The sequence below is a fragment of the Amia ocellicauda genome, chromosome 17, assembly GCF_036373705.1.
Source record: "Amia ocellicauda isolate fAmiCal2 chromosome 17, fAmiCal2.hap1, whole genome shotgun sequence".
In the NCBI taxonomy this organism is placed as follows: domain Eukaryota; kingdom Metazoa; phylum Chordata; class Actinopteri; order Amiiformes; family Amiidae; genus Amia; species Amia ocellicauda.
In genome coordinates this window covers 20,034,178-20,059,198 of record NC_089866.1, presented here as the reverse complement: position 1 = coordinate 20,059,198, position 25,021 = coordinate 20,034,178, and the positions used below count along the sequence as shown (strand labels likewise).

Below are 25,021 nucleotides of genomic sequence, written 5' to 3'. Positions count from 1 at the left end.
CAAATGGGAAGCGGCTGTTTGATATTTTCATGGTGGCTTGTTTACGAAGCAAAAGCGTGTCTGCACCGCACTGGCTGTAATCTGTTGTGATGCTCTTGCAGTTGACCTACTATGGAGCAACGTATTTTTTTGCTAGTTTTTTTTAATGTGGCCGGGGTTTTTGACATAGGATTTTCAAGACAAGATTGCATGGCTGGTGAATGTGAAGTCAGCGTCTCTCTGTAACGCAAATCCAAGATCTCTCTCTCTCTCTCTCTCTCATATATATATATACATTTACAGGAACTGACTGACCGGCACCTCTGTCGCCATGGCCAGTGTTCACGAGAGCTTGTACTTTAACCCCATGATGACCAACGGGGTCGTGCACGCCAATGTGTTCGGCATTAAAGACTGGGTGACCCCATATAAAATCGCCGTGCTGGTATTGCTGGACGAAATGACTATGTCAAAATGCATCACTCTCCTGGAAAGACGGCGGTTGAACAAGCTCATCTTGCCTCTGCTACAAGTACGTTAATTTGGCAGGAACACAATCAGCCTGTCATTGATGATGATGATGATGATGATTTCATTTGTAGTTGATTTTGCCATGATACTTGCGTGCAATGCCGGTGCATAATAAGGAGTCTGGAGCAGTGGTTCTCAATCCTGGTCCTACACCTACTCTCCTGGTTTTTGTGCTAGCTGACCTCTCAATTGCTTAATTGAACCCTTATTGAAGTAATTTGATTACATTTCAATCTTTAAACTGATAAAAAGTTGGTTCCTTAATAAGACAACTTCCTTATACAATGTTATACTTCACTCAAAACCCCTTAAGTTACAAATAATTAAAATGCTCTGATTTAGGAAATTATTAGTTAAATGAAGTGTTCAATTAAGTAATTAAAAGCTCTGTTGGAACAAAAACCAGGTGGATGGGTGTTCCTCCAGAACCAGGATTGAGAACCACTGGTTTGGACTAACAATTTAATTGGCGTACAAGATCATATACTTATTCTTATTAATAACCTAAAACGAACAGTACGACTCGCATAAACATCAGATATGTCTGCTGTTGCCTGTAACTTTTCAGTACAGATTGATTTTTCATTTAGAAGGCGAAATTTGAACTCTTCAAATTGCAAAGAACACAGATTATGTAATGTAATATCATAGCCACATTGAATGTCTTTTAATGCTACATTTCTTTTCTGGAATAATATGTGATGTATAAATATATTTTTTCAGGGCCCAGATATGACTCTTGCCCAACTTTTAAAGACGGTGGAAGATTGTTGTCCCCAGCTTGCTTATGCTGTACGGTTAAGGTGAGGCACCTTAAAAGGCAATTGCTGTATCTTTGTTACATTTTAAGGAGTGAAAACTTTTGCTAAAGCTTTGTATAATAATACACCGATCAGCCATAACATTATGACCACTGACAGGTGAAGTGAATAACACTGATAATCTCGTTATCATGGCACCTGTCAGTGGGTGGGATATATTAGGCAGCAAGTGAACATTTTGTCCTCAAAGTTGATGTGTTAGAAGCAGGAAAAATGGGCAGCGTAAGGATCTGAGCGACTTTGACACGGGCCAAATTGTGATGGCTAGACGACTGGGTCAGAGCATCTCCAAAACTACAGCTCTTGTGGGGTGTTCCCGGTCTGCAGTGGTCAGTACCTATCAAAAGTGGTCCAAGGAAGAAAAAGCGGTGAACCGTTAACAGGGTCATGGGTGGCCAAGGCTCATTGATGCACGTGGGGAGCGAAGGCTGGCCCGTGTGGTCCGATCCAACAGACGAGCTACTGTAGCTCAGATTGCTGAAAAAGTTAATGTTGGTTCTGATAGAAAGGTGTCAGAACACACAGTGCATCGCAGTTTGTTGTGTATGGGGCTGCGTAGCTGCAGACCAGTCAGGGTGCCCATGCTGACCCCTGTCCACTGCTGAAAGCACCTACAATGGGCATGTGAGCATCAGAACTGGACCACGAAGCAATGGAAGAAGGTGGCCTGGTCTGATGAATCACGAGTTCAAGGTGTTGACTTGGCCTCCAAATTCCCCAGATCTCAATCCAATCGAGCATCTGTGGGATGTGCTGGACAAACAAGTCTGATCCATAGAGGCCCCACCTCGCAACTTACAGGACTTAAAGGATCTGCTGCTAACATCTTGGTGCCAGATATCATAGCACACTTTCAGAGGTCTAGTGGAGTCCATGCCTTGACGGGTCAGCGCTGTTTTGGGACCTACACAATATTAGGCAGGTGGTCATAATGTTATGGCTGATCGGTGTATTAGGAATGCTATTGTTTTCATAATTTTCTTTTATTTATCTATCCTTAAATGTCACAGTTTATACCTTTTTATACTTATTCTTTACACTAGCAGTAAACCACATTCATTTGAAACCAGAATCTTAAATAGTTAGATAATGGACTTTTTTTTTTTTTTTCTTTGAAGGTTGCATGTGATGGCAGAAGGCGAACTGAAAGATATGGAGTCCTTTTTTGATACCCTTCCTAATCCTTTTAATGAGAGAGAATCGGAGGCATACAAAACGAGCGTTGTGGGTAAGTAGTGCAGTGTGTGAGACCCAGTGAATTATTGTCAAAGCCTGATCTTTTCTGCCTGATCAAATGTCTTTTGGTGAAAATTTAAATACACTAATATATCTTAAGCAACGTGTTTGTCTTCCAGGGTTGTTTATGAGGCACATGCTGTTAGCTTACAATAAGCTGTCCTTCAGTCAGGTGTACAAGTTGTACACCGCACTTCAGCAGTACTACCACACCCCCTACTATCAGGATGCAGAGGGGAAGCCTAGGACTGCCCCCCCTACTGCTGAGGACACCGGCATGGACCTGACAAACCCAGAAGACAGTGGGGGAAAGATGGAGAAAGAGGAGCTGGACTCTTCACCAGGGCAAGTGATTTACTGCATTCAAACTTATTGTCATGTAAAATACTTTTCCAATAAAATAGTATTCAAACTGAACTCTGAATGACACAATTCAAATGTGTGGATGCTGTTTGTGATCGTACTGTAATGGCTACTGGAGTTTTGTTTTGTATAGCTGTCTAAATCCCTGTCCTGCGATTGTGTTTTTAATAGTGATGAGGATGTACCCAGTAGAGGCCCTCTTTCTCAGAAGCAGGCAGAGTACTTTCTTGCTAGACAGGTTTGTATTATTATTACAATTTGGTTTATTCTGTGTTGGTGTCTTATCAAATCCTATCACTATAACTTGTCAAATAAAATGAAAAACACCTCCATTTGTTCTATTTCTAGGCGTACTTGTTGAAAAATGATGAAAACAAAGCTCTGAAGCCAGTAGCTCTGCAGGAGGAACTGAACAACATGCTGAAGTTTAACCCAGATTTTGCAGAAGCGGTGAGTGAGTGGCACTTTGCTGTGATTTGGGTGTGTTTCAGATTATTTAGTTTTGCAGTATCTGGTGCTCTGAATAATTTCCCAGTAGTAACTTTCCTGTTTTGTGCATCAATGTGGAAATAGCAGTTTACTATGCCTTTCCTCACAATTTCTTGAAACTATTGTAGCAGGGTGAGGTAAAGAAACCCCTGAAAGGGACTTTTTTATGTCCAGCAGTATCATCAAAAATCACTTTGTGTCCCATTAAGTAGAATACAATAGGTATGTATGTATGTATGTATGTACTTATGTGTAACTGTAATGGTAAACATTTATTTGTCTTTATTTTTTTAAAGCATTATTTGAGCTACTTGAACAGCATGCGTGTCCAGGACATCTACATCTCCACACACAGTCTCCTGCACTATTTTGATCGCCTCATCCTCACAGGAGGTGACAGCAAGAGCAACGGGGATGAAGGATACGGCCGCAGCCTGCGCTACGCTGCACTCAACCTTGCGGCCCTGCACTGCCGCTTTGGCCACTAGTAAGTACCTGCATCCCTCGTGACTGGATTGGCTGCACAGATGCATCATGCTAAAATATTTAGGTTGACCACTTTTACATTGAGTTTTGTGCACATACTAGTTACACTCTACAGAACAGTAACACTTTTCCCCACTAAAATGTACAATTCAGTATTTCAGTGCAGCACATTCATCAGGAAGAGGGTTCTGTTCATGTTTTATAGTTTTAACTTCACATATATAACCTTTATGATGGGAGTGTGTCTAGAATATAGATAGCATATTTCCAGATGAAATGTCATAAGTAATAGTCAAACTTCAAGTCACAGCAATTCCCACAGTATCTGCACATAAGTACATAACAAATATTCACATTTTCTCAAGTCAACAGGCAGACCTGGCTTTGCAGGAGGCAATTCGCATTGCCCAGGAATCCAATGACCATGTTTGCCTGCAACACTGCCTGGTAAGCCCTGCACAGTAACTGATACAGACACTTGTATAATATAAAGGATGCTGTTGTCAAAGTTACTGTCTTCTGTTCTTGAAAGTCAGAACACATGATTTTACTGTGGACCTATGACAAGGACATCTAGCTATGTGAAAAATTAGATCATGAGAAGTGACATTCAGTTTTGCTTTTGGGAGAGAGAGAGGGCGAGCAATCCAGCATCATTGTGTGTGTGTTTGATCTCTGGGTATTGTGCTCAAAGTGTTCATTGCATAAGCTGAATGTTAGGGCAGAAAAGTATCGGAACAGTCTCGGGGGGGAAAAAAAAAAAAAGAAAAAAAGATTCAGTGTCCTGACGTATCACAGTCCAGTATCTATGGTGTTTTTATTTTGGTATTTCTTCAGAGCTGGCTGTACCTGCTGGAACAGATGAAAGGATCTGATAGCACTGTCCTTACGGAGGACTCTGTGAAAATGGCAGTGCACTTCTGCCTACCGGTAAGACCAGGGATGTTCCCTGACACCACACACTTCTAGAAAACAGATTTCTGCATTTGATTGACTGTGCTTTGGTCCTTATATAGATTTAGTTGAACTTAATACACTTGTTCTTCATAGGACTGGGATATTGACACCTTTCCTCTGTCTTTCAGTATTTGGCATCTCTTGGAATTCAGTCTCTAGTTCAGCAGGGAGCGATCGGAGGCAAAACAGCCAATAAACTGATGGATGCGTTGAAGGACACTGACATCCTGCACTGGAAGCACAGTCTGTCGGAGCTGATCGACATCAGTCTGGCTCAGAAAACAGCCATCTGGAGAATGTATGGAAAGAGGTAATCTAATGCTTCATGATCATTTCTGAAAGTTACCCATTTATAAACAGAATGTGGTGCATGATTTATAATGATATAGCCATGATCTTGACACCATAGAAAGGACCTTTAAACTTCTCCCTTTGTCAGCAACCAACAAAAAGAGGCCTTTCTTGTTGTGATGTTTCTCTGTTGCCCGTTGGTGGGCAGAGATTCCTCAGCACAGTGTGTGTGTGTTGTCTTCCAGCACCATGGCCCTGCAGCAGGCTCAGCTACTCCTGAACATGAGCAGCCTGGAGCCGGTGAACTTCGGGGTTCACCAGAACAACACCGAGGCCTTCGCCGTGGCCCTGTGCCACCTGGCAGAGCTGCACGCCGAGCAGGTAGGCCTCACCCTGCTGCCAGGGCTCGGCAGCGTTTATAACTAAGTCAGATTTGCCTGTATAAAATAGTGGGATTTGATGGCAGCGGAGATTTGGGAGACGTGTTTCTTGTACCACTACTGCCTCTCTGCAGCTGGGTTAAGGATCTTGTCTCCTCCAACCCCCAGGGTCTGTTTGGCGCTGCCTCTGAGCTTCTGAAGCACTTAAAAGAAAGATTCCCCCCCCACACCCAGCATGCCAAGGTGAGAAAACCACACACTAAACAACTGGTCTTAAAGTAAGTGTTTCCCTAAGGCATCTTAAGAGTAACTCATCTGAAGCCTTAATGCTTTCCCTTCCTTTGTATTGACTCATCATTCACAAATACTTTCTAAATATTCAGTATCTTAATTTTTTTAATTTTTATCGTGGACACACTGCAGTTTTTGGACCGAGGACAGCTGTGCTTCATGTGTCTAAAGCAGTGTCTGTTTCGTTCCCCCTGTCAGCTGTGGATGCTGTGTGATCTGAAGATCCAGTTTGAGCGAGCCATGAACGATGGGAAGTACCACCTCTCAGACTCGCTGGTGACAGGAATCGCTGCCCTGAATAAAACTGAGGGTTTGTATAGGTATGGCATGTCCCTTGGTGCCTAAATTATGATGCAATTAAGATACTTCAAATATATATATTTTTTTAAGTATCTTAAAATGTATTGCTATTTGGCCAAAACTTCTAATACATTTTAATACATTTCTCCTATTTGCGAACTGAAAACTTAAATGTCAGTCTTACAGTGTGAAGCCTCTGAAACTGGTCATAGGTCTTGACGTCCTAAATATCCCTTTTTCTCCTAAAGAAAAATAAATTGTGTGTATTTTTTGTGTCTTGGTTGTAGGAAAGCACTTGTGTTGAAGGCTCAAAACCAAACCACCGAGGCCTACAAAATCCTCCAGAGGCTGCTGCTTTACTGTGAGAAATCCAAATGCACAGAAATGGTCATTCGGTGAGTTCCTGACACCGATTTAATTTAGCATTTCCCTGCTTAGGTTAAATTCATTTCTTACATTTTTATCTAGGTATCATTCTCAGGAGAGTGCTGCAGATTTCTGTTCATCACCACTTTCTCTTTGCGATCAGTTAATATTTACTTTATTATTCAGTGATGCTACAGCTGAAATCTGGAATTGCCCAAGTGACAATGGACAAGGATTTTTTTTTTTTAAGATGCTGCTTTCTAGAAGAAGTATGTTACATAATGAGTGCACGACACTGGCTGTTTCCCAGCTGGCTGGTGTTGGTTACTGGTTGCTCTGTTGCTGATGTTGCAGGGTGATGCTGTCCATTGCCGAGCTGTACTGGCAGTCTTCCTGTTATGCCACGGCTCTCCCCCTCCTGCTGCAGGCTCTGGCTCTGGCCCGGCAGTTTCACCTGCAGTACCTAGCTTCCGAGACCATCCTGCACTTGGCTTTCTCACAGGTCAGCCATCCTCTCTCACCCTCACTGCCAGATGGCTCATAATCACTCTAAAACTCCCTTTGTCAGTCAGAGCATGCTTGTGAAATACAACTCCATAAAAGCCACAAGGAGTACTAACACACGGACCTGTGTGCTCATGAATGTGTTTGATCCCAAATGTCTGATGCAGGGCACTGAGCCACAAACACTCAGACTGTATTAAAGAGTTTAAAGAGCTGGAGATTTGCCACCTTTGTGACTCCTGTGTTTCTGCCTCAGCTCATGCTTGGGATCCCTGAGCAAGCGCTGAACATCCTGCACATGGCGATCGAGCCCATCCTGGCACACGGCGCCGTCATGGACAAGGGTCGGGCTATGCTGCTGGTGGCCAAGTGTCAGATTGCCATTTCTGCTCCCGAGTCCCCAAAACGGAAACACCAAGGTAAATGTGCCATCATCCGCCCTCGACTCGTCTTGAGTGGCTCATTCACGTGTCGGGATGGAACTTTTTGTTTATCTAACAGCGCGTGATGTAACTTTATTTTGAGCTTTTTTCAAATAAACTCATGTCTTGATTGATTCCATGTGGCTTTTGTTTTGGTCATTCCAACACAAGACATTCATCTTCCCCTCCCCTCTCCTAATTTCCTAGCTCTTGAGGTTGCGGTCCAGAGTCTGGATGAGGCCAGGGAATATTTCGGGAAAGTGGACTGCAAGGAGAGACTACGCGACGTCTACTACCTGCAAGCCAGACTCTACAATTCCCTGGGAAAGACTGCGGAGAGGAACAAGTGCTCCATGCTCTTCCGCCAGCTCAACCAAGAGCTGCCCTCTCACGGTGTGCCCCTGATCACGCGGCTCTGAGAAGCCTCTCGGGAAGTCCGAGGGATCGGGAGTAATGACTGCTGGGGTGAGCATCCTTATTCTGACTGCCTGAACACTGCAGAGGAACGATTCGGTTAACGTCAGATGTGTTTGCCAGTCATTTCCAACCAGGAGGAGAAACTAACTCAATTAGTGCCAAAATCTGGCATCTTGCGTAGAGCTGTGGAAAAAGGTTTGACATTGTGTTTCCTACTTCACCTAACACTCCTGTGCTTAAGTTTGGCTTTAAAATAATAAAAAAATGCATATTTGAAAAAATAATAGTTTATATTTTATGTCATTTATTTATAGGTAAGCATCTCAAATCAATAAGCAGTGTACATATCTGGGATAAACTTAATGATCAGATTTTATTTAGCTATATATTTTATTGGTCAAGACCATTTGTCAAACTGTTTTTGTTTTGACAGGCTTTCAAATTAATGACAAGGATGGTCAAACATACACCTGCATTTCCTACTCATCTCTGATAATGTGCTCAGATTTTTGCAGTATGGTTTTGATTAATTTTAAGTCTACAGATGTTGAGCTGTAATTTTCTAATTACCCACTAGATGTCACTGCATCCCTACAAATGTGATGCTAAAGTCTCTTAATACATTTAAGACCAGAAGACAAGATAATTAAACCTAAAGGAAGTAATAGGATCAGAAAGGTGTGTTCTGAAAAATGGTGTCTTCTATAAACCGCCGTCGATGAAGTCATTCCCTAGATGAAATGTTTTGCTTTAATTAAATTACAGAATAACAATCCCATGAGTTTCATAATGACCTCATTGTTTTCACGTTTGTTTTTGAGCACTTTTACAAGTGAGCTGGAGATCCAAAGAAAACCTGAGTGTGCTCAGTGCTTGATAGGTGTACAAGATGAGGCAAGCAGTGGGAATTTGCAAGTGGCAGTGTGGCAACTTTATTCCAGCAAAGCTAAAACCGGTAATATATTCTAAAGCAAGATGCATGCAGGGCACTCCAAGACAGAAGAATGGAGCCATTGTTACAGTATGAGGAAACAGTTCTTGTTTTGTTCCTGAAACTGCTTAAGTGGTTTGGAACATTGATGAGCAGTTTTATTTACACAAAATTTGCCTTGGTCAAGATAATGCAAGGTTAAACACATTTTGTTACTATATGACAATGCTTTATGTCCATTACAGTTGTATGTATGTATACGTTTCTTTTTTCCTTTCTTTAAATATAAGCATAATATGCTGGACACGGATGATTCCCAATTAATTTAAATGTGACTTCAGGTTATTTCTATGGTTGCTTTGGACCGTATTCATTTCAAACTTTACAGACTTTTTTTAACTTGTATCGCCCGGTGCATTTTTTTTTACTCTGTATGGTCTTTGTGTGGGTTTGTGCTGAGTGATGTCCTTCATGCTATCTGAAGATGTGCCAAACGTATCCAGGATCGTTTCCCGGTGCTCTCTCAGAGTCCTGGGAGACATGTTAGACAGAGCACTGAGAGGATTTGCATTGATCAGCTGTCCTGCTTCTAAGGCTGTATAAGCTGAAAAATCAGAAATCAGAAAACCTATAATTTTCAGTTTTCCCCAGTTTCATTTTGATTTATTACTCTATAATTCTAGAAATGTCTAGAATAATGTCACTTCCTGCAGTACTGGTTAGTAACATTGCGTAACGTTGGCTCTCCTTATATAGGTGTATTTTGTACAAGAGGTACAAGCGAGTTTTGACATGCTTCAAAATTACATTTTGCTTACACATGACAAAGAGTCTCTGTCTTGTATATGCTCCAAGCAAAATATATATAACTTCCTGGAGGCATTTAGTAATTGAACCCTGCAACCAAAGCACACCTTCAAAAAGGTGATAAAAATGGCCGTAGCTTTTTAGGTGCTTCTCACACAACTTGCCATGTAAGTGTAACCTACGTTTGAAAAGGCTGACTTGTTTCAAATTAGATGAGACAGAGCTGTGAACCTAATCCCCGTGCCTAGTTGATACATGCTTTTAGGTGAATTAGTCATGTGCCACATCAATATGGGAGGCAACCAACTACCGCAGGGTGCTAGTTTTTAACTTGAGATCATTTCAGTGCCACGCCAGAATTGACCTGTTCCAAATTCATAAATAATAGTTGCTTTTCATCAGGTATGCTTTAATGGTTTAGAATATGTGCCTTCAGGACTGAAATGACCTCCCTTTGGCTTGGAACCATAATTATACCATGTTCACGTAAGTGGGACGGTTTATATTGAAATACTAGTGTGTATTTTAGACTGGAGGAATGGCTAGGATTTCCAGCAGAGGGCTGTAGTGCATTGTGAGTGGATGTGTGTGCATGTGTGGTAGAGGTTATGGTATGTATGGCAAGAAGCCCTAAGTTAATAAACTCCAGGCAATTTGAGCATCAGGACTAGAACACCTGGTTATTTTTATGACTTGTTTTCATAAGAACATAAGAAAGTTTACAAACAAGAGGAGGCCATTTGACCCATTGTGCTCATTTGTTGTCCATCAATAACTAAGTGATCCGAGGATCCTATCCAGTCTGTTTTTGAATGTTCCCAAATTGTCGCTTCAACCACATCGCTGGGGAGTTTGTTCAGATTGTGACGCCTCTCTGTGTGAAGAAGTGTCTCCTGTTTTCGGTCTTGAACGCCTTGAAGCCCAATTTCCATTTGTGTCCCCGGGTGCGTGTGTCCCTACTGATTTTTTTATTTTTTTTATTTTTCCTTTGTTATCCACTGGAGAAGCAAGGAATGACCACCAGTGGCTATGCTTCCTCCTGCTGCTATTTGTGTCTGCCCTGTTACACCCATAATGCAGTTCAGTGTTGTAGTTTCACACAGCTGTCAGTGGCCAGTGCTGCAGTAAAGGATGTCAGAACAATGTGTCACGGTAATTTACAGGAAGAGCTAACGAGACTACTTGGCTCAATGTGTGTATATACAGTACTGTGCAAAAGTTCTAAGCAGGTGTGAAAAAAATGCTGTTAAGTAAGAATGCTTTCAAAAATAGACATGTTAATAGATTATATTTATCAATTAACTAAATGCAAAGTGAGTGAACAGAAGAAAAAATGAAATCAACTCCATATTTGGTGTGAGCACCCTTTGCTTTCAAAACGCTTCTAGGTACACTTGCACACAGTTTTTGAAGGATCTCGGCAGGTAGGATGGCCCAAACATCTTGGAGAACTAACCACAGTTCTTCTGTGGATTTAGGCAGCCTCAGTTGCTTCTCTCTCTTCATGTCATCCCAGACAGACTCCCATGATGTTGAGATCAGGGCTCTGTGGGGGCCAAACCATCACTTCCAGGACTCCTTGTTCTTCTTTACGCTGATGATAGTTCTTAATGACTGTCGCTGTATGTTTGGGTTGTCGTTGTCATGCTGCAGCATAAATTTGGGGCCAATCAGATGCCTCCCTGCTGGTATTGCATGATGGATAAGTATCTGCCTGTACTTCTCAGCATTGAGGAGACCATTAATTCTGACCAAACCCCCTACTCCATTTGCAGAAATGCAGCCCCAAACTTGCAAGGAACATCCACCATGCTTCACTGTTGCCTGCAGATACTCATTTGTGTAACGCTCTCCAGCCCTTCGGCGAACGACCTGCCTTCTGCTACAGCCAGATATTTCCGATTTTGACTCATCAGTCCAGTCCATTTTTCTACACCCCAATTTCTGTGTTTTCATGCATAGTTGAGTTGGTTGGCCTTGTTGCCACATCGGCCACATCGGCTTTTTGGGTGCAAGTCTTCCATGAAGGCCACTCCTGACCAGACTTCTCAGGACAGTAGATGGGTGTACTAGGGTGCCACTTCTGCCAATTCTGAGCTGATGGCACTGCTGGACATCTTCCGATTGCGAAGGGAAGTAAGTGTGATGTGTCTTTCATCTCCTGCAGTAAGTTTCCTTGGCCGACCACTGTGTCTACAGTCCTCGAGGTTGCCCGTTTCTTTGTGCTTCTTCAAAAGAGCTTGGACAGCACATCTGGAAACCCCTGTCTGCCTTGACATTTCTGCCTGGGAGAGACATTGCTGATGCAGTATAACTGCCTTGTGTCTTGTTGTTGTGCTCAGTCTTGCCATGGTGTATGACTTTTGACAGTAAACTGTCTTCAGCAACCTCACCTTGTTAGCTGAGTTTGGCTGTTCCTCCAACACAGTTGTTTTTGTTTCATTTTAATGACTGTGTTTTAACCTACATATTGAATTGATGATCATTGGCACATGTTTGGTATAATTGTTTAACCGTACACCTGACTATATGTCTACGACATCCCTGACTGTGTGCAAGTGTACATCATCGAGGCTGCCTAAATCCACAGAAGAACTGTGGTTACTTCTCGAAGATGTTTGGGAAAATCTGCCTGCTGAGTTCCTCCAAAACTGTGCAAGTGTACCTAGAAGTGTTTTGAAGGCAAAGGGTGATCACACCAAATATGGATTTGATTTTGATTTATCTTCTGTTCACTCGCTTTGTATTTAGTTAATTGATAAATATAATCTATTAACATGTCTATTTTTCAAAGCATTCTTACTTTACAGCATATTTTCCACATGTGCCTAAAACTTTTGCACAGTACTGTACATATTTGTGTGTGTGTAGATAATTAGGGAGAAACCACAAAAATCACAACAGGGAATTTCACTTGGAATAGGATACATAGCATGAATGGATGATTAATGAACAGTGACTTATGGTGAAAAGCATTCTTGTTGACCCCTTCACAGCATGCGCTTTTTATTTATGAATTTATACTTAAAAAATATAAATATATATTTACAACTTAACCAGCGACTAATGACATCGGTAGAATCGATCTGACTCTTTTGGCCTTTTCCACTTTGGAAATTCCCATGTATATATATATATCCTGTAAAAGTGTAATTTGGGTTTAGTTTCTCTTTTGACCTTTCTCCAGTTAGTCATTACTACAGTATTATTATTAATTTTATTTATTTATTTTTTTCAGCATTGTTTATTTATCTTTGCCATTGAACTGGAGAACTTGCATAATTGTCTCCAGAGAAGGTAGATTAGACGTTAGACTTCATTGTGAAATCCTCTGGGGAAACTGCAGCTGCAGCTGTAAAAAATTATGTATGATTTAACAGGGCAGAGTACTCTGTGTAATTTCTGTAGCAAAAGAAAACTGAAAACTGCGTGTTTAAATACCTTCTTCATCAGCTTCCACAAAACCTGCTTTAGTACCCATTGTGAAACATCTACACATAATTTGTCCCAGGTCTACCATTAGTCCAGGCCAATGAAACTGGGGGAAAGTATATATGCAGCAAAGTGCCAAACCGTAACTTGATAGGCATGGAATGAAAACGATGTGTTTTAAGGTCTTTTAAGTGAGTAGCTTCCAGACCTGATCTGTGGTGAAGGAGTTTCTAATCCTGCTGTGTCAGGCACTGATTATATGCTGCTAGTGTTGGTTTGCTTCTCTCTGGACTCTCTCCCCTCACTGTGTGTGATGACAGGAGTGTGATGGTCCCCTTTCACTCTTCAGGGTCCCAATTCCCGCTCTGTCTTTCGGCTTCTGTCCTCAACCACCATCCTCTTCCTCAATCCTCATTGATATTTGTACTGCATATCTGTCACCACAGCAACTGGTGGCACTTGGGTAATTTTCAGTGGACAGAGGGGGATTGTTTGTGAAGGGTTTAGGATAATGATCAGCCTCGGTTATAGGTGCGGGGTATCCCAGGTGGCATGTCTCCCTGGGTAGGCCTTTTTATTAGGCTGCATGTAATGGAATAGATGGATACGTGGGCTACACTCTCAGTGAAATGCAAGATTTTAATTTCCCTATGCTAGCTTTTGATTATTATCATTGTTGTGTGTTTTCTTGGTGTGTTGCCAAATGCTGCTGTTTGAAGAAACCTACAATGCTGGTGTTGTCCCATCAAAGTCATTTTCAGATCATGCAGGTGGGGGGGGAAATAATACCAAAATTGTATTTATTCATTTTTTGTTGCATGCCTCATCTGTGATTGTTATCAGCGACTGTGGGCTGTTCCTACACTGCACACATGACTCTGCCAGTGTGTCACCCAGTGTGTGAGTACTGGGGCGACACAATCTGGGGAAAAAGCCACTTGGGGATTGGGGGAGGGGGGGGTCTTTACAGCCAGTGGTGTTAGCAGGCTGTTGTGCCCTTTTCAAAGCATCCATATAGGAGCTGCCTGCCTGAGGGAAATGCCACATTACCATTCCCCGACACTGGAAGACTCGCTCGCTGTGTTTCTGCAGCTCACACACCCACTGTGGGGCGCACCTCGGCATCTGAAGGGACATGCAGCGGGGCGCAGCAACACCACGGAGATGCCATCCTGTCAGAGGAGAGCTAAAACAGAGCGTCTCCCCCATCAAACGAGTGCCACACATCAAAAATCTTTTGTGAGCAAACCAGTTTTACAGCACTGGGGTCAGTTGGGCTCTGATCAGGGGGAATTGAGACATGATTAGCTTATTATTTTTTGGAGACTTTTACAGAGATGTTAAATAATGCGGCTAAAATATTAATTGATCTTCAAGAGGTATGAAAAGCTACATTGTGTTTTGTTGCTTTTCTCCTCCAAGAATCTTTTACAAAACTGTTTTACTGTCAGAATCATCAGCAAACTCAGACTGTGATGAGATGAAGCAACATCCACACACACACGCCCAATGTCAGTTTGATTATAAGGCAATGCATGACTGTGCCCTGCATAGTGTAATGGCAAAGGTATCAGGGAATGGTGTTTCACCACACGTTCCACAGCATATATGTATCCGGGGAAAGGAGGGAAGTTAAACTAGAATAGCCATATTGTCCAAGTGAGTGTATGAAAATGCTCAAAAATTGGAAACGGAGCAAAAGTTTCGACATGGTTTGGATCATGCTATTTATTTATTTCACATGACAAATCACCTAAAACGTTTTATGTGGAAACAGGACAGACTCCCATAGTGTAAAGTGTACTTCAGTGGAATTATGTTTTCAATTATGTTTTGGCATGCCCAGGCACTGAGTGAAATTGAAAGACATAAGACATCCTGCGGACTGTTGCTGCAATTGTCGGATATTGATGTCCATTAATAATCTGAAAAGTACAATGCCTTTTTTTCCCCCGAGATCTACCTTTTTCTCATCCCTCATTTGCAATCTCAAGTGTCAGATGAGAGGAGCACTGAGGTTACCTGTGTAACTCGCAACGGCCTCTTTTGTAAAGCCATGTTACTGGGTTTCCTGCTGGGATGAGCTTTGATCTTGTTAGTTCGCCTTTCTTACAATAGTTCCCTTTTAAACTCTTCCTACAAACTTTCCTTAACTTTATCTATGAGAGGTTCTCCAAGTGTGTCTGTGGAGAGGCCCCATAATTAAATTAAGGGAGCAGCAACCAAACTCTGACCTGGGTAGGTGTGGATTTGGGATCACTTCACATACTTTTATAATGGGTTGTAGCTATTCTCAGTAGAGCTGCTGTGATACAATGTTTTAAAATAAGATTTCATCGTGGGGGGCTCGGAATATGATATACTTTTCAGACAAATTCATTATTTTCCCTGCATTAAGTTTTGGTTTGGTATTTTTCAGTTTATTTTCATTTGTTTTAATTGGGGCTACAGAATACTCTGCCCTGTTAAGGCGTACATTCATTTTTACAGTTGCAGCTCTCAGGGCTCAGAGCAATGACATGAAGTAAGCAACAACCCCAGTTTGACCCTGCTGACACTCGAGCAGAGATTCCAGCAGTTCTAACACTTCCTGACAACCAAACAGCTTTCTCTGCCTTAAAGCTGTTAATTTTAAAATATTACCCTGGTTTAAGAGAACAGAATGACAGCATAACTTTGTGGTTTGAAGTATTTATTGAACGAGCTATGAACATGTCTGTTTTTACAGTATATGTACACATTGAGTAATGACTGACATGCACAAATATGGTTTCTTAAAACATTATGAAATAAATTATATGGTTGTGTGTGTGTATATGTATATATATATGTATATACGTGTGTGTGTATATATATATATATATATATATATATATATGTATATATGTATACATATGTGTATGTATATGTGTATGTATATACACACAGCTCTGGAAGAAATTAAGAGACCACTCCAAGTTCCGAAATCTATATCAAGTGGTCTCTTAATTTTTGCCAGAGCTGTATATGTTTATATACAGTTAGGCCTATTAATATTGGGACAGTGACACAATTGTCATCATTTTGGCTCTGTATGCCACCACAATGGATTTGAAAGACAAAAAAAACTAATAACAAGCAGGAACTAAAGACAGCTGCAGTGCAGGCCTGGCAGAGCATCACCAGGGAAGAAACCCAGCATCTGGTGATGTCTATGGGTTCCAGACTTCAGGCAGTCATTGACTGCAAAGGATTTGCACCATTTACCCAATTTAGATCTAACTACCCTCAAATTAAAGATAAAGTCTACACTTGAAGAACATATTGATTTTTTCCTTTCAAATCCATTGTGGTGGTGTACAGAGCCAATATGATGACAATTGTCACTGTCCAAATATTTATGGACCTAACTGTACATATTCACACAGTGCCTGTTGAAAGTCTACCTCCCCTTTCAAAAATGTAGCCTGGAACTTCAATGCATTGTTCAATTATCTATACGTCCTACCCCACAACTTCCAAGTGGAAAGTTGCTGAATGGCACAGGTCAGGGGATGGGTATAAAAAATATCAAAGGCCTTGAATATCCCTTGGAGCATGGTCAAGATGATTATTAAGAAGTGGAAGTTGTATGGCTCCACCAAGACCCTGCCTAAATGAAGCTGTCCCTCTTAAATTGATGACAGAGCAAGGAGACTGATGAATGACAACTTTGCTGCAGGCTTTTATGGCCAAGACTGGTCAACTGATACACGTGACAACAATGTCCCAAGCACTCCATAAATCTGGCCTGTATGAAATGCATGAAACGCAAAATGTCTGTCCCAGGTGGTGTAGACTTTTTATAGACACTATGTATATAAACACGCAACATTAAATATAACCAGAATGAACTCGTCTGCATCCCAAATTCGGCTACAAAGAACACTGAGAATTTTACTTGCACTCTCAGTCCCTTCAATTTGTTTGTATGAGTTCAGATTTGTAATGTTTTCCATTTAATTCTCAGAGCATTCCTTCATTGCAGTGTCACACGCCACACTGACCGCAAGGCAGTTCTATATCAATATACCACGTTATGTCTGTCACTCATGATCCTTGTTTTTCTACTACTCACCATTCCCCAGCAGAAGAGTCACAATATCCAGATGTAATGTGTTCAATTTCATTAACGTGTTAGACTTCTGTAGCATCAGTAATGTATTTTGTAACACTTGTGGTAATCTAAGATGGTTGTTCGTGATATACGCTCCCTTGATTCTGTTAATATGGAGGCAAATGGTTTTGGCACAGCATTTTACAAGGCTCAAAAGAAATGTGTTACCAAGTGTTTTGGGTATTTCTCCCTCTGCATTTGAGAACATGTCTCAATGTTGTCATGGTACGAAATTCATTTATATTCTTTTTGTGATCTGTGAGGTCATGGTCCCCATTGATTAGGAGATCACTGTGAGGAAATCAACCTCTATATTTTCTGAGAACTGATTTTCTGAGAAGACTAGTGTTGTGATCTCAAAATATCCACCATACGAATGGAATTAAAGAGCACGCCTTGTACACTGATAAAAAGGGAGTCTTAATATCTGAAGACTGCTGTTGATGTTGGCACAAAAAGCATGTGTAATACAGCACTGTTGCTCAAAAGGACTGTGGAGTTGAACTGTTGTGGCTTTATAAAACTGTGAAAGGGACTGAATAATATGTAATACACTTAGAATAACAGGCCAGAAGATACCCGACGTCTTCAAAGTGCAAACCCAAGAGCAGTTTGTAACTAGAGGACAAGACAAAGCTTTAGAACATGTATTGTATGCTGGTTTATTGGAAGTACAATTATGCAGTTAAAAAACAAGCAGTGGAGACTTCATCTGCAACTTAGTAAATGACCCAAGTTAACTGCAATTTAACAGTCTTGATTTCTCTTTTATTTGTGAGTGTTTTTAACAGTTTTATGGAGTGTAACTTATCTTAAAAGGATGAGTGAAATTCATGGGCGCCACACAAGATACACAACCTATACATAACTCACACTTGCACACACATTTGTCTTTCATTTGTCTATTTTCTGATGTTAATATACAGTATCAGTAAACCACTGACAGAACTGAAAGGGGTTTTGTCTGTTGTATAATCAGCTACACACTCCAGATAGTTTTACAGTTCAGCTCTTTTTATGTACGTGTCGAAGGACGAGATGCAACATAACAAAGCCATGTGCAGACGTGCATCTATTTTTCTTCCACCCTCCCTCATAGCTTCTCTGTAAAGCACAGACACAGTCGATTTCCTTCACAGTGGCGTCTGGTTTCCACAGTGCAGTAAAGACACGGATTATACATTCACATTCCAGGGACGTCTCTTGTCAGTACAGCTCATCCTCACTCTTGTTCCAGTGGCACCACGGGGCAAGTCACATCTTCGACAGTCCTCTGGAGACCCACGGGCATGGATGATAGCATGGGCACACAGACAGAGACGTAAACAGCCCCACAATTAATGAGACCGTCGCAAGACACCGACAGGATTTTCAGGTTCCACCAAACACTACAGCTTCCTTAATCAAAGACCTGGTAGTGTGTCATCCCACACCAGTGACAACTATAATCTGTGGGAGCTTCCATTATTATTTTTGCACATTGCTGCCCATATATAATTGTTGTTCATGCCCTGTACATTAAGAGAACAAAGAAGAATCCTGGCTCTTCAAAAGGGACTGTTGTGGTTCCTTTCCTGCCTGTCAAAAGTTAATTTCTCATTAGGACACCAATTAGTGAGAGAAACATTCATCCTTTGGCCAATGGTTAATGGGCATTAACACTGACAAAGGTGGCTTTAAGAATTACATTTGAAATTAGGTTTCTTAATTACATTTGATTAAAAACTCAGGTGAGAGTTGTTTCTTCGATGCAACACCATAATTGATAATCTGCTTTTGATTACAAGTAGCCATTTATAAAAAGAAACTTTTACAATGAAATCAAATCTTCTTTCAGAAATTAGCATCAGTTCAAGCCATAATCACACTCTGTAAAATGGGGATACATATAATAAGAGGATTTTATTTAAAAAGACTAGTTCATTATGCCATTATAATTAGTACTCTGATTATACTGTGACTATTACTGGTTCCCCTTCATCTACCAGGATGCCAGTGACGTTTACTTTTTTTTTTTTTTTAACACGGTTAATTATTGAAAATAAAGGGTTATAATATTCTAATTAAGGATTAATTGTGTATAATCACGTTTTTGACCTTTGGAAATTGGCAGACTGTCCTTCATCAATATCCTGCAGGTGTTCTTGTGAGATTACTGCTTTGCTTAATCAAAAAAAAAAAAAGAAAAAGAACAATAAAACACACCATGGAAACAGTGCCACACAATGTTTTGTCCCGTCACTGACATCTACACGAGTGACGTGTGATATCCACAAGTGAACGTTTACAAAAAAAAAAAAAAAAAAAGTCTTGACTTTGCAGTTTGCGTGAGTCACGTGTCAACCGTTAGCTGTATAGTCTGTTGAGCGTGTTTCATGTCTTTTGTTGGGAGATTAGCAGTGCATACACACAATGTCCAGCTAGACCAAACTCGCAAGAGACGGGCTAGTCCTAGTAGAAATACTGTTTGGTCTAGGGTGATCAACTAAATCCGGCTCTAGAAAACAGCGTCACTATGCCGTTCTCCCGTCGAGCCTTCTGATCCAAGCCTTTCTCTGCAAACGGGTCCTGGGCTGTCCTCGTCTGCCGCGCAAAGAAAAAAGGGAGTGCCTTCCTTCTCAAAATCCTCCCCCTCCAATGAAACCTTGCCTCGCTTCCAGGAGCACCATCAACCCCACGGTAAGTAAACTGGCTACACCATATCGAATCTTCTGGATGACGAGTATGGGTGCTGTGTTGGGACAAGCTTTCAAATGTATGGCATTGACTTCACACTTGCCAGTACTGGTAACTGGACTAACTGGAGGGGGCGGGGTGGGGGGGATGTAACTTAAAAATTGAGGGGAGCCTTTCTCTCGGTGGCCGTGTCTGTTACATCACCTCTCGCAGTAGTGCATCGTGAAGCTCTGCGTGACACTCTTCCCCGTCATCACCCACGGCTCCAGCTCGAGCTTGTCCTCTTCCCCCCCCTCCTCCTCCTCCTCCTCTTCCTCCTCTTCGTAGTGGCTGGCCTCTTCGATGGAGGTCTCCATATGGTAGTTGTAGGGCTGGCCCTCGGTGTACTCATAGATGGTGGGCAGGCTGCTCTTGAGGCTGCAGCGTCTACGCAGGGCCACCAGCAGGGGTTGGGGCATAGTGAAGATGTCCACGTTGTTGCCCAGGTCGATCCAGGCCAGGCTGGAGAACATCTTGGAGTCCTTCATAGCTTCGGTGAGGTCTTTCACGATGGCCAGGGTCAGGCAGTTACCATTGAGGGCCAGGTTGGTGAGTTTGGGCAGCGTACCCAGGAAGGGCAACAGGAGACGGAGGCTTTCGTCGTGCAGCTCGGTGAAGCTCAGGTCCACCGCCGCCACAGCGTCGCGGTTGTTCTGGAGGTAGTACGCGACCCGGTGAACATCTCGGCTCGACAGCGGGATCCCTGACAGATCCACGGAGTCGTTGGACAGCTTCTTCTGCAAGGTGGTTTTCAGACTGGAAAGGCAAAGGAAAAAACAAATTGTGAAAATGTCAATACCAGCAGTCTTGATTTATTTTTTATTTTTTATCGTGTGCATCTGAAACCGCAGTTCTTATGTTTCTCAGATTTGTTGGCTGGCCTATTAGGTTGGACTTGGACATGGACACAAAACTGCAAACTTACCGGTATGTCCATGTGATCTGATCAAAATAATGATGCAGACTGTGGCTCTTACAGTTATCTGTTCTGGACTCTCATTCAGGGCTAGATAATTACTTCTACTATTAAAAGTATCTTGTCCTTTTTGGGATGAATCTTTCCTGATGCGCTGGTACATTTGTCAACATTTTCTTAGAAATGCTCAGTCACTGCTCCCTAGCCAATAATAGAGGCTCTTTGTATTTGTTCAAGATGTTTAATTAGCAGAAAGTTTCCTTTCTTGTAGATGTCTTCACACTTTCTGTTCTCTGAGAAAACTGTCATTAATTTAGAACTTTTCGAGTGACTCACTGTGAATGATCCCTTCCCAATATGCACAATTAATTTTGAAACGCTCTTTTGTTCCTCTAAAAATAACTCCTTTGTCTTTGCCATGGCTGGCATTTAAACAAGTCATGTCAGATTGCGTACCTTTCCTTTCACCATGATACTAATCAGATGAAAAGAGCAAGTATTTTACAAACAAGCTCAGATAGGTTGAGTCTGACAACACCGGGTGGGGGGGTGGAGCATGCTTGAAGCTGGAAAGCACCGAACTGTATGGAAAGTATTTGAGGCAATAACTACTAATTTTGTTGTCTGCAACTGTTATCTGATTATATAGTATGTAATGTTATTTAATTTCTCAGAAGTTATTGTATTACAGGAAGAAAATGTTTTGAGACCCGAGCTACACAAATCACCACCCACTTACAAAACAGGTGAACCTCGCCAACATTAACTCTCCGCAGCTCAATGGGATCCAGCCCTTGGTGGCTGCTGTCTTGTCTATTTCTGTAAAGTGGATTATGGAAATAAAGTTTTATTACAAGCAGAGCATTCTGAGAGAAGCAAACCTGCTCGGAGGTTCGCTGGGGCTTGTGGGAACTGTAATCACGCTGTACTGATTAAGGGAAGAGGGCCTAGCAGGCACGGCATTCGAAGATAAACAGAGATCAGTTAATCTTGCATTAACTTTAAATTGTTGTGAGAGGGGCAAAATGAAAGGACTGGGGCAGAACACACCAGCTCATTCGCTTGGCTCATGCAGTGGGGGGGCTTTGTTCGATGGGTGACCCTCCCCTCATTCCTGGGGATGTGGCTTTAATGTCATTCCGCATTACGCGTGTATTAGCAGAGCAGAGGGCAGATTTCACTGCCTTTGGTGGCAGAACAGGATTGCCCCTCAGGGTCTTTATGTTACTATGAAGTCACTCATGCCTTTAGTGAGTTTATTCACTCCAAACAGTGCCTCTACCAAAGTGCAGAACAGATAGGGGGGAGAGAGGGGAAAAGCTTCAGTAAAAATACTGTTATCAAACTGTATGTGGAAAATGTAATTCTCATTTTCTCCTCCGCCATATTTAGGGAGATTACGGCAAATATAGATGTTTGTAACCAGGGAGCAGAATACCTGGTCGGTCATAGCCATGTAAAATTGGTATTAAGTGCAGAGCACTTTTCTGGATTCATGAAGGTGAAATCTATCAAAGAACCATTTTGCAGTGTCTTCAATAAATCAGAAATATGTCTTAAGACCAGGCGCTTAGTTCCAGCGCTGCTGAGATGTGAGGAAATGCATGTCTAATGCCAAAGGACCCATGAACCTCCTGAACAATCTGCTTACAGTAACAAAAAGGACTATATGCAAGGCATCGGAAACTCTGTATCCAAATGTCAGGAAATTCAATTCTTCCCGAAGGATGAGGGAATTGTGTCCAAGAAGATGTAGCTTTAATTACTTGGTTCCTCTTTTATGAAGCTTATAGTAAAACAATCAGACAAAAAACAACAACAGATGTTTTGGGAATACGCCAGCAGGGGACACTGCTGTAAGTCTATTCAAAATATTCAGGCCTGGAAAAAGGGTTAAAATGGTCCAATTAACCAGTTATTTAAGAGCTCAACTGCAACAAAAACCTAAAGATTGCTGACGACTGGAGAGTCACTTTAGAACTTCTCTCCCATGCATGCAACTGAAGTGTACCACTCCCTTAGACGACACACTCTGAAAATAACATTTTATAACATGTTTACACAAGGGTGGCATTTGTCACCTTGCATCAGACAAAACTGCTTGGAAATCCATTTCACATCGTGAATATCTCAGCAGTCAAATTTAAAGCGATTGGTGTAGCAACCCCATAGCTGTGTGTGGTAGACTAATAGAGATCTGTCATAGCTGAGAGCTGCGGATAAGTAAGTGTATTGATTAATGCTACCTTGTGATCACAAGGGGGGGGATAAGGTCATTCTGAAAAAGTATCATAATATCAGTCCAATAGATCCACACAAAGCCAGCGAGTAAAAGAAGCTGAACAGGATATATTGTGGTCTATATTTGAGGCAAAAAACAAACCAAAATCAAGTGTTTTCTGATGATGTGAGTGCTTCTTTAATATCTATTCTGAAGAACGGAAGCCTAAAATGTGGTGAAATTCATATTATATGGGCCGTTTTTTTCATTGCATCTTATTACATTCAGTACTCATCAGTGTGCGTAAACCCTGTGGGAGGGGAAGGGGAAAAAAATTGCAACAGCTAAGATTAAAATTTAATTTAGAAGCTGAGTGGAAAATATTTACACACTGAGACTGCTGCAAGGTATGATTTTGTCATTCCTTTCCATCTTTGAAGTGCCTTTCAGACACTGTGCATCGTGTGAGGCAGGGAAAGATGTTTAAACATCAAAAGCGAGATTATTATTTTACAGCAAAATCCATTGGGTTTGCCTGATAATTTCTCGGAGTTCACATTTCCCCACGCCCTGGAGCCAGTGTTTACAGCAAACTTCATAAATCCCATTCTTCTGGTCATTTCACCTGCGACTTGCTGCTCTCCGCCTCTAGCTGCCTTTAGCTCACTGGTGCCAAGATTAATCATGGTATTGATTCCTGGAGTGGCTCTCCATTACTGCACTTTCTCACAGCCAGACTCTAGGTGCTTTGTGGGTCCTCAAACTCAGTTTACCTTCCCACCTCACCCTTCCATTAACTTTTAAACTTCCTGCCTAGTTTTTGCTAGTTATTTCATGCAAACCTCTTCACCAGACCTTAGCAGTTGGTATGTTAAGGAATACACAAACCTTAGGAACCCAGAGTGACTTTTGTGTGACCTACAGAGGCCTGGTAAATTGGGATAATAATGTCAAGCCTGCTAAATGTTTATGATACACACTGGGTTCTTAAGGGTTTAAAAAAAAATAATAAATCCAGGGCACAACATGTAGGCTTGTAATAATGCTATGAACTTAAAAAACAACACAGTTTTCCTGTGGCAGAGTGGTTCCCAACACATGCTGGTAACTGGAAGCAGTTTGTATCCTGCAAGTGAAATGGAAAAGAAAGTAATAAATAAGAACAAGAAAGTACTTGAGGGACAGATATGGTCCACGATCCACCCAGGGGTAATATACATTTTCTCTTCAGATGGCATTGACAGATCCTCCCTCCCTCTCTCTCAGCCAGGCAATCTCTCTGCCCCTCTCTGTCCATTTGTAACGCACTTCATCATTGATTACTGACACACACCACATTAGCCCTCTCCCCCCAACCCCCACACCATCTTTTTTTTTTTTCTCCGCTTGTCCTGTGCAATCGATACTTTATATGCCCGGGTGACTCAGAGGCATTTGTGGGCCACCAACACAACTGAGAGATCAACGGCATCTGGAGACATGTGCGTCTGTAATCTTGGATGATCATATCTACAGATACCTGCACGGCTAAAGTCGCCCGTTCTGCTTCATCTCTTCCCTGTCCTGGTCAGAGCAAGAACCATTGCGGGCGAGGCTGGAAACATGAGAAGCGCTGTCCTTCTTGTTGGCCGAGTGAGCACGTTGCTGCCTGCCACATGCCAGTTTCCAGCGCTCGTCTTCCCATTGATATAGAAACTTAGATAACTTTCAGTCCCAAATTAGCTATAGATCTTGCTTAGACTACTCTGTAGCTCAGGCCCCTGATGTTGTGTTCACAGCTGCAGCGCTATTGTTTTACAGTGACCTCTATTAAGGTGCTGCTGCTCCCCTTCCCTCCATTTGCAATGTGTCTGGCAGCAATATTAGACTGTTTGTTAATCTTTTAACATTAAAAAAGTCTTTCATGATGTATTTATTTTGTCTTTGTTTGATCAAATGCTTTGTAAACATTGTATGGCTTCCAAAGGGATTTTTTTTTTTATGGGACCTTTTGTTTTTCTGCAAAATGCCATTAAACATTGCTAGTCTAGT

General features: G+C 41.8%; 2 protein-coding genes across 2 annotated transcripts in view; one reads left to right on the top strand and one right to left on the bottom strand.

The window, feature by feature from the left end:
* anapc5 (anaphase promoting complex subunit 5) lies at positions 1 to 8,117 on the top strand. Its single transcript, XM_066688780.1, has 17 exons — positions 1 to 511; positions 1,234 to 1,313; positions 2,450 to 2,559; positions 2,687 to 2,912; positions 3,102 to 3,168; positions 3,279 to 3,380; positions 3,716 to 3,906; positions 4,271 to 4,352; positions 4,743 to 4,835; positions 4,991 to 5,172; positions 5,399 to 5,534; positions 5,702 to 5,776; positions 6,023 to 6,144; positions 6,412 to 6,519; positions 6,845 to 6,992; positions 7,251 to 7,413; positions 7,624 to 8,117. Exons 1-17 carry the CDS (start codon positions 311 to 313, stop codon positions 7,833 to 7,835), a joined length of 2,298 nt encoding a protein of 765 aa, XP_066544877.1. The 5' UTR covers positions 1 to 310; the 3' UTR covers positions 7,836 to 8,117.
* A 9,669-nt stretch (positions 8,118 to 17,786) lies between these two features.
* The window catches only part of lrrc75bb (leucine rich repeat containing 75Bb), a 48,777-nt gene continuing 41,542 nt past the window's right edge, over positions 17,787 to 25,021 (bottom strand). Inside the window, exon 4 of the mRNA XM_066689661.1 lies at positions 17,787 to 20,609. Within this exon, the coding sequence (XP_066545758.1) occupies positions 20,015 to 20,609 (595 nt within the window). The 3' untranslated portion in view covers positions 17,787 to 20,014. The remainder of the gene's footprint in view (positions 20,610 to 25,021) is intronic.